The sequence below is a fragment of the Neodiprion fabricii genome, chromosome 4 (genome assembly GCF_021155785.1).
Source record: "Neodiprion fabricii isolate iyNeoFabr1 chromosome 4, iyNeoFabr1.1, whole genome shotgun sequence".
NCBI lineage: Eukaryota > Metazoa > Arthropoda > Insecta > Hymenoptera > Diprionidae > Neodiprion > Neodiprion fabricii.
This window is the reverse complement of record NC_060242.1, coordinates 358,036-368,126: the sequence shown is the minus strand read 5'-3', so window position 1 is coordinate 368,126 and position 10,091 is coordinate 358,036. Positions and strand designations below refer to the sequence as shown.

Below are 10,091 nucleotides of genomic sequence, written 5' to 3'. Positions count from 1 at the left end.
GTCGCTTAGATCGATAGTACTTTGTTAAAGGTCACTTGCATGCTGTCGATACAGTGAATTTTCTTTCTGGTCCACGACGTTCGTAACTTAGGAAATGAACGGAATCTCTAAAAATTATATTATCACTGAAAGAACGAATGATCGATTTTAACCCGTAATAAGTTATGTCGCACGATCGACCTAATTTTCTAAAAACGTTTTCTTTCATCGCTGATTGTTATTTATCGATTGTTCAGATGTCGTATTATCTTCGTTCACGCCTCATGACGGAGGATCTTATCGAGGTAGATGGGGATGCAGGTGACATGATCAGTAGTAAAATGAGCCAATAAATTTTTGAGATGGCATTGAATTATTTTATTATTTCAAGCCCTGAATCACCAAGGTCGGCGTTTGAAACAAATACACGTTTTAAAACACACCGTACCAAACTATTTTTTTTTTTTTTGCACGAATGTGCGATGCCGCACAAGTACCGTCTTGAAATTTTGCCAAGAAATATGAAAAATTGAAGAAGTTATGAATTTCTAAGTGAAGATCCGTGTTTTGTCGAAAAAATTTTTCTTCAGACTATCAAATCAAAATTTTACAATTAATCACTGAGAGCATATTTTTCAATATTCAAATTACGTCTCTAAATTATTTCACGGCAATATAACGCATCATCCTGCCTCAGTAATCGCTCAAAGTTGACTGCTGTCAAATTTACCCTGTGTAATCGTTATAAAACTGTACTGAAGTACAATCAGTACGGGTTGATTGGGCGCGAGAATTATTTTTGAAGCCAAGAATTACGAAAACGATAGGATAATAAACAGAATCTGTCGTTACGTAAGCTTGTCGATCCACTATTTGAGTGAACGTTTATCTGGAAATTAAGAATTCGTAGATCAAAATACCCACAAGACGTAAATATGTCTACTCAAAGAACTGTCCAAACTCTACAACCTCGGCGTACAACCGTATTCGAGTCTACAACTTCGTTATCTGTTGGACAGATCCATCACTAATATCATACCTTACAACATCGACATTTCGATACGAATGATCGGCATAATTCATCACGTATCGATCAAGGATTATCTCATAGCATAACGATTTGCTGAAATGTATGTGCATATTATGTTTTCATTATAGCTCCGAAATCTGGAATGCAGATACAACTCGACTCGAATTTTGGAGGTAGCTAGATTTAATTTAACCTCTGGGTCTCTCCCACGACAGAATCTTAGCCTACCTTTGCCAATTATAAATACGAGTCGGCTCTTCATCACTGTTCCAGTGATAGCAGTGATTTTGGCTAGTTGAATAGTTTCGACGGTCTCAGGTGCTCCGAGAGGCGGTATCCCGTTTTAATATACCGCAGTTTTCGAGATGTCCGTCACACTCGCGGACGCTGGTGCAGCTGCACGTGATGAAACAACGGTCGAGAAACTATGCGAGGAGGCATACAGAGAGAAAATTGCCGAACACTGGACGTGGAATTACATTTGGAATAATATCAAATGGAGTCAGTTTATTCCCATGGTAATACTCAACGTCGGATTGGTAGGATCCCTGACGATGTACGCCTTCGGACTACATTCGATACCCATTAAACCGATGACCGTTGCTTGGAGTGAGTTATACGAAATCTAGCCTAATTTATTGAACTGCTTCAAGCTGATATTCCTGAATCTAATACGTAAAGTCGGCATTCAAGGTGGTCCCTTCGTTGATTGCTAAATTTATATTAAATAAAAACTTTTTACGAACAATTTAAATGAGGTTGAAATTCGTAACGTCAACGTACCGAAACGCGGTGAGAAAAATTGTAATCTCACATCATGTTCGGAACATTTTTTAATGACTTTATTTTGCAAAATATGAGCTGACTTTACTATGTTTTGCTTAATCTCAGACAATGCTAATGTTGCAAAATAATCCGTTCTGCTGAAAATGCATCGCTTTAATAATGCTACGAACTGCAACCTCGTCGGTATAATCCGTTGATTTCACTATTCGAGAACACTGCGATGAACGTTAAATACGTGTCATAATCTTCAATGAAAAGCATTTTTTACAACCTTAGGTTTCGATGGTTGATTTGTGTTACACCTCCAATTATAGCCGATCACCTAAGGTGGACGTCTGAAAGAAGATTTGCTTGCACAAGAGAAAATTCATATTTTCTATCGAACTAAATATCTCTCATAAGTTCGAATAATTTACGATGCATCAAATTATGACTATTTTGTACGATCACCTTCGTAACAACAAATTTTCTCGCGTTTACAGCGCGTCATAATTTTACATACATATTAAGCTAATGCCCTAGCACCAGACGATTGAATTTTATTTCAGAAATTTGAACTTTTCGTAGGACTGACTGTAACGGAAAAATGTACTTGACATTTGAATAAGCAGACTTTTCGAAGGTTCGGAACTCTATCAATTGGAATCAGACAAGTTTCTCAACGCGGAATCTAACATGAACCAATAATTCCCTTGAAAACTAATGATTTCTCACAACTTCGGCAACAATGGCTATTTTATTTCGTTAATGCCGCAGTATTCATCGTCGGTTGTGGAGCATTCGTTGGAACAACGGCAGGAGCACATCGGCTCTGGTCTCACCGCTCGTACAAGGCAAATCTCCCGTTGCGAATACTGCTGATGTTCCTCTACTCCGTTCTCGGATTGGTAAGCGTACCCCTGATCAAAGTACCGTGAAATTTGAGAGAGAGCAAAATAAAAACTCGTTAAAAATTTTCCATCGAACAATAGTTCGTTTTTCAAAATCCGCGCATTAACGAACTTCACAGTACACGATCTACGACTGGGCAAGGGACCACAGAGTCCACCACAAGTACGTTGAGACGGACGCAGATCCCCACAACGCTAAGCGGGGCTTCTGGTTCTCCCACATGGGCTGGCTCTGCGTCCATCGTCACCCGGAGTGTCTTCGCCGAGGGAGAGAGGTCGACATGACCGACGTAAGGAACGACGGAGTCGCCATGTTCCAGAGAAAGTACGACGCCCACTTTTCCGTCTAATTTCGATTTTTCGCATTACGATTATAATTGGCAAGAAGTGAGAACTTATTTATTCCCGACTCAGCCATATAATGTTGACTTTTTTTTACCTAAAAAGCGGGACGAAAGTAGCACATTATTCCCTCTTGAGGGGTAACGTCACTGTAAAAACCTGAAACACGCGCATTTTTTTTTTCTTGCACGCGAAAATCCAGAAAAAAAATCCTTTTTTCTATTTTTTTTCCTAATTCAAATATCCGCCATTTGCAGAATTCAACATGTACCGCGAGAATGGCTCCAGTATCGCCATTTTCAAATATTTTTTGATAGCAATCTTCTGTATTATACTTAAATGTAATCTTAAATGTATGCCTAATGACATCCTTAAATATTATTATCTTATTAGCGTTTCTTCCGTAAAAAAAAAAATTAAACAAAATAGCGCCTTTCTATTGTTTTTACGGTAGTGTTACCAGTAAACAAATTTACGGAAATAATCTTTGACTTTATTCCTTGGTCGCATAATGTACTATTTCCTAATTCTTAATTCAGATACGGTACCATTCTAAACATCATATTCTGCTTCACATTACCGACGATAATCCCGGTAATATATTGGGGTGAAACTGTAATGCATGCTGTGCTGACTCAGGTTTTCATACGCTACGTCCTGGGCGCACACTGCCTCTGGAGCATAAACAGTTTCGCACATCTTTGGGGCGATCGACCTTACAACAGGTCGGTATGAACGGTTTTTTTTTCTGTCTTTCTACTTTACGTTGAGTTTAATTGCAAGTATAATTGTGATTTTTTATCTTTTTGTACCCAGACTGATAAACCCGGCTGAGAATATGTTGGTTTCGGTGCTGACGGGTGGCGAAGGATCGCACAATTATCACCACACGTTCCCTTGGGACTACAAGGCCTCCGAGTTGCCCTACATAAACTTCAACGCGGCAACGATGTTCATTGACGCGTTTGCCCAGATCGGATGGGCATACGACCTGCGACAACCCTCGCCCGAACTTATAGACAAAATAGTTCATAGAATCGGCAAGAAGTCCACCGTTCCTGTGCAACACCAGCAGTACTGGTTATTCAGGCACATTTCCGAACTTGGCTCTCGTCTCAGGCTGTCGCTCAGATCATCAAACGGTTCCTCGGTCAGATTTTCATGAAAGTTCACCGCGACTTTCATTTCTGCGAGACGAGACCACACCAACAATAACTGTTGAGCTGTTTACCAATGAGCGAATGTAACGTAGATACCTATATCATTTAATCATATGGACCTGATAGATAACGAAGTAGCATAGATGTAATGTTTTTCCTGTTATTGCTGTTACGTGTCCCGTGTATGATACTTTTGTACGTGTATTATTAATCGTGATCGCGGTAAATGAAGGCTTACCTAACGTTTCAAGTAAAATGGTGAAAAATGTGTAGTTTCAACCGTATCTACCAAACGAATTGCGCTTTTCTCACAGTGTGTGCCTTCGTAATATTAAGTCTCATCATTTGCTATTGTGAAACATCGATACATGTATTTAGCGGGATACACTCGGAATAAGATGGGGAAATACGAATTTATCACGTCTCCATACCCCTCATACAATACCGAATCATTATTTTTAGTTTCATGTACGTGAGAAGCAAAAATTGTATCACGAAAAACTACAATTCGTCAATACTTGACCAATAAAAATAAGTCCGTTTTCAAAATTTTATGACTATTCACCTCAGATCACCCATCCTCTTCGATTGTAGAATGAATTTAATGGCTCGCCTCCTATTCACTCATCATCAGCCCATTGTTGGAAGCAAATAAATTATTTTTCCATGATGTTGCCGTGGTTTTTGATTTAATAATAAATAAATTATAGAAATGAATTATGTAACAAGGCTATCAAAATGAGCACAAGTTAGTATCGAATAAGAGTGCGTACGATCAGTGAGGAAAGTATAAAATCAGTGATCAGCATTCAACATCAGTCGAGATTCTAAAATCGTTTACGGCCAAAAGCGACAACGCAATTAAAAATCATATCGGTTACGTACCTTCCACGTTTATTCACTGTAGTGGTTGGTCAAGTTTTCACTTCGTCCTCAGAGGTCGATTGAGTCGGGTTATTTCTTTCATAGCATAACTATTATAAATGCAGTCGATAGTACTGACCCTATAACTGGGTAAGAGATAACAACATGTTATCAGTATTCCATTTTCCAAACCGACACATGAACCATTGAAAATTTAGGATAGTTTTTACAAAATATAATCAAGGATCGAATAACAAAAAAGTTCAACTGAAAGACAAATTTCTGATAACAAAAGTAGCGTGTTAGTATAATCAAGAATAATTTCATGTGTATACCTGTGTTTTATCCTGCCACAGCATTATGACCTGTTCAGCTTCGGAATTTGGTTGACCAACGAATATTATTAAAGTAACATTCAGATATTCGCTAACCTCAATCAGTTCAGCTGCAGTTTAATTCTGTAATCAGGTAAAAGACCACAACATTTTGTTAATATTTCGTGTTCAACATCCATATACTGAGTGTTTAAGTACATGCAATTTTAGAGCGTTACTTATTACGTCGAGTCTCGAAAAACGTTACTGATTACATAATCAAGTGGGAAATCATTCGGATCCCTTTTACACCGGTTGATTTTCTGTAATCAATTCATCAGTTTCGCTAGCGAATGATTTCTTCCCAGATTGATTTACAGAGTCTTTCAATTCAAATAATCACAAACGCCGATCAACGTAGTTACAATTTGTTTCTGTAATCGGGTAAAAAAAAATTTTCTAGCGAGGTAACTTTTCAAATCGATTTAAACAGCATTCAACATTTACCATATACTTATTTAGAAACTTAATATGTATGATAATTAAACAACAATCGACGGTTTACATTTACTAAAAATTTCAAAACAATCAGTAATGCCGAATGATGCAATAAAATTCGTTACCTGGTAATACGAGATAACGAAATAAATGATCACTGTATCGATCTCCAGGAAGAAATTCGCTGACCCTGTCACGACTAAGAATTATCAATAACAATCGATTTTCGTTTGAATCGATTATTTTTTCCGGATTAATCAAGTATAATACATTTTTTTTTTTTTTTTTAATCGTTTGATAATATCAATCGACATCATTGTCTTACTTACTAAGTACCTATTTGTTATAATAAGTAAAAGACAAATGAAGATATTCACCTAAAATTGAAAAATATTTTAGACGAAACTATAAATTATGCAACAAAACTTTTCAACTATTAAGACTACATGCTGAAATTTACGAAATTTTGGTTTCGTGTGGACCGTTACAAAAAAAATACGATGTACCTAATCAATGCATCGACTAATTTTTAACTGACTGGCCAATTTTAGTCACAAATACGGCAGTAACTCTACGCCATTATCCACTGCTTCCGTGCTATCATCTACGGCAGAATAATTATCAGTCGATTCGTCGACTAGCCATCTCGAAACTTAGTTCCAAATACCTATTTTGTGTCAGAGGGCGCTACGAGATCAGCGACATCACTCTCTGGGCAGCTGACAATCGGCAGATTATCGATTACCTAAATTGCGAATTCCCGATGTGACGATCCGACCAACGCAGATAGTGGATATTATAACCTCTAAATGCGAGTCCCCCATCCCCCCCCGCCCATTTCTAGTGAGACCGTAAATTGTTTGTAAAATTCTCGAAAACTATCCGCGCGAATGAAAAACAATATAACGTAAGCTGATTTCACGTATCGTTGATATACTTGCATTCTATCCGCACGATAATCCGAAAATTCCTAACCTAACTTAACCTCTACTTCTCATCACATTCGCCGGAATCAAGTCGGGAGGGTTCGAAATTTGATAGGAAAAGATAGTAAAAAGCCAATTCGTAATAGAAATATGTTTAAACTGAGGCCATCGCGACTTCGACTAGCCGCCAACATGACGAGAAGCAACTCGACGAATCCAACTAGCAAAGTGATAGAACAACTGAGCAAGAGGAGCCTCCTCAGAGTTTCTGGCACAGAATCGTCCTCGTTTTTGCAAGGTCTGATAACTAACGACATGAGGCACTTGGACGAGGGGAAAGCGAGCATGTACACAATGTTCCTAAATACGAAGGGCAGAGTGATGTACGACGCGATACTCTACCGAACGCATGAGACAGGAGTCTATCTGCTGGAGTGCGACAGTCGGGCTTTGATGTCCGTACAAAAACACCTCAAGCTCTACAGAGTGAGGCGAAAGATAGACATTAATGATCTGAGCAACGAGATGAAGGTCTGGGCATTATTCGATCCTCACAAAGCATCGACTGAGTCGTGGAACGCTGGCGCCAACATAACGAAGAAAATTAAGCTCGAAGGACAGATATTCCCATGTGATTCCCTGGTTGATATCGTTGATACCAGTTCGAGTAAAGTCATAGAAAACATCAGGATATACCCAGACCCAAGGTTCTCGGGTCTTGGTTTCCGCATTTTATCCGACCTTGGGACACAAACCGGAGACATCGTCGCTCGCATCGATCCAGACACCGTGGAGAGTAAGGAGGTGTCTACTGGCTACCGATCCCTCATTTACAAGCTGGGAATTGGCGAGGGCTGCGACGACCTGCCGCCTGGCAAGGCGCTACCTCTGGAATCAAACTGCGATTATTTACACGGCGTCAGTTTTCACAAGGGCTGCTACATTGGCCAGGAATTGACGGCAAGGACATACCACACAGGGGTGGTCAGAAAACGACTGATGCCCATTACCCTTGAAAGTTCCCCATCTGAGCCCATACAGTACGACCAGAGCATTACAGATGAGAGTGAGAAATCAATTGGTAAATTGAGGGGACATGTCAATGAGAACGGACTTGGACTTGTCCGTATCGCCGAAGCACTAACTGCTCAGTCTCTCAGAATATCTGGACTCAAGGGAAAGGTTTTAAAACCTGTCTGGTGGCCGCAGGAAGCTCCCAAAGAAAGTGCATCGATCGGAAAGAGCGATTGAAAATGAGGGTAGAAGGGCCTCCAATGGATAATATTGTATAGACAATATTACTATTTTCTAAAATCAATTAGTAATATAGATGAGAGATTATTTTGTATAGGCGATGCCGGCTGCAAAGACTGATACGATAGATTTAGGTTCATTCTTTGTGTTGTTGTTATACATCCTCTTATTTATTCTTTATCTCGTTATTGTTATAGAAAAAATTGTCTTCTGACAAATAAATCTATTTATTAACCAAATGAATAATTGATTTCTAGGATGGAGCCAGTAGCTACCACATCTGCGGAATATTCCGAGTTTTCTGAAACTCATAAGCGAGTAAACATGGAGCCGGAAAGTACGAAGATAGAAAAAGATCATGGCAAAACGTTTGAGTGTAGCTTTTGCGGATTAGCGGAACGTTACGATTACAAGGGCTCTAAGCCACCGTTTGCAAGGACTGTGACTTACTTGGAAGAATGCTACATTATGAAGGATCCATTTAGCCTACCCAACAGGGGGGAAATCCTAGTGCTAGGTTCTGACTGTGGAGTTTGTACAAAACCAGTTTGTCTAGGCTGTAGTTTATTTTTTATCAAAAGATTCTGCCAGGCTTGCGCCCAACAAAAAATGTCCAGTTTGCCCGTTCAGTTACATGCCAAAATAAAAGCATTGAAAAAGAAGGATGTTAACTGATCGATGACAATCTTTGATTTATTTTCATTACTATCATGTAAATGTACAACACACATTGACGACTGATAAGATAATAAAACGATTCAAGTATTGGGAGAAAACTATGTTCCCTAAAATTCAAATATGAGATCAAATCCTACGCGATGAGTGATACATTTGTGATTCGGCTAGCCGGAAAATGAGTCATATTCATTGAATTTCAAGAAGACCGTTACTTGAATATAAATGTGAAAAGCAAAGTCTGATTTTTTCCCTATTCGTTCTATATCGGATTCTTTTACCGTGACAGCTACATCCTGTGAGCGTAAACGGCAGTTCATTACAGAATGTCTTGACCATTCGAATATGCCACATCTAGAGGCATAAGAGTTGTAATAGTCAGAGTACGCAGTGGCAAGAAGTGAAGACAAAAGAGAAGGACAGCAAAGGATCGCCGTTGTTTTCTAGCGTCTGCTTTCTCAGCAGCTCTTATAATTCTGGACTCTGTCAAATTCCTGAATCCAGTGGCTTTCCTTTACACCTGAAGCCTGCCATATTTTGGTAAAGATCTGATAAAACGGTAGATAATTTAGGAAGAAATACAAGTTAGCTAGCGAAACTACATATAGCAAAAGAGTGTTTGTGGATTTCAAGTACAATATTTTATTTATATCGGCGTACACGCACTAAAAAATGCCTCATTTATAACCCGGGTCTATTTCTATCATTGTCTAATCCCAGCAGAGCTTTTGTTTTCATAATTTTTCCGTTCGTGACTTTTCTAAAGTAAGATAACGTTCGCTCTTTGTTGTTTTTCGAAAGCTGCTGCTGATAGTAATCAATGATTTTTTTTTTTTTTACCGAAGTCGTTTTAGTCTTAAAACTTCTTTCTTTCGAGCACTGCTACCAAACGGAGTGTGCAACGTATTAGTAATTACAGTATATATGGTGTCTAGATTTTTTTTGGGCCCATCCAATGCTGTCTGGCCAAACCTAGGCAGAGGTGGTAAACCAGCCGGTCGTTTAAACTCGTGGTAAGTTGGTGCAAATGAATTGTGTAACGAAATATCTGTATATTCAATACTTTTCAAACCATTATGTACGTTTTGCCCAAAGACTTTGTTGATAATTTTTTACTCCTCAAAACCACAACATCATTCTGTCACAATATTCGATTTATACGGTCGTACAGAAACTGACAAATGTCTTATTTATAATCAATAATAGTTTTATTTTTTAACCTTGTAGAAATTTTTTTTTTTTTTCTATATCTATTCGCGATTCGCATTACTAGTTTCAGTTCCGTAAATCCTAATGTGTTACCCTAAGTTTGTGCAGTTAAACTTCAACCATAACTGCATACTTGCACAATGCCTGCAATATCTTCAATAGCT

At 38.7% G+C, this 10,091-nt stretch overlaps 2 protein-coding genes and 1 long non-coding RNA gene across 3 annotated transcripts; 2 read left to right on the top strand and 1 right to left on the bottom strand.

Annotated features, from left to right (window-relative positions):
• The first annotated feature begins 1,269 nt into the window (after nt 1-1,269).
• LOC124179384 (acyl-CoA Delta(11) desaturase-like) lies at nt 1,270-4,857 on the top strand. The gene is made up of 5 exons (XM_046563693.1): nt 1,270-1,618; nt 2,552-2,682; nt 2,805-3,010; nt 3,567-3,752; nt 3,844-4,857. The coding sequence occupies exons 1-5, from the start codon at nt 1,375-1,377 to the stop codon at nt 4,190-4,192; spliced, it is 1,116 nt and encodes a 371-aa protein (XP_046419649.1). The 5' UTR covers nt 1,270-1,374; the 3' UTR covers nt 4,193-4,857.
• Nucleotides 4,858-5,148: 291 nt separating this feature from the next.
• Nucleotides 5,149-5,509, bottom strand: LOC124179391. The gene is made up of 2 exons (XR_006870022.1): nt 5,387-5,509; nt 5,149-5,197 (listed from the first exon to the last, which is right to left on the bottom strand). It is a non-coding gene; the product is annotated as an uncharacterized LOC124179391 (long non-coding RNA).
• Nucleotides 5,510-6,491: 982 nt separating this feature from the next.
• Nucleotides 6,492-8,442, top strand: LOC124179385 (putative transferase CAF17 homolog, mitochondrial). The gene is made up of 2 exons (XM_046563694.1): nt 6,492-8,075; nt 8,301-8,442. Exon 1 carries the CDS (start codon nt 6,940-6,942, stop codon nt 8,038-8,040), a length of 1,101 nt encoding a protein of 366 aa, XP_046419650.1. The 5' UTR covers nt 6,492-6,939; the 3' UTR covers nt 8,041-8,075; nt 8,301-8,442.
• Nucleotides 8,443-10,091: the final 1,649 nt, after the last annotated feature.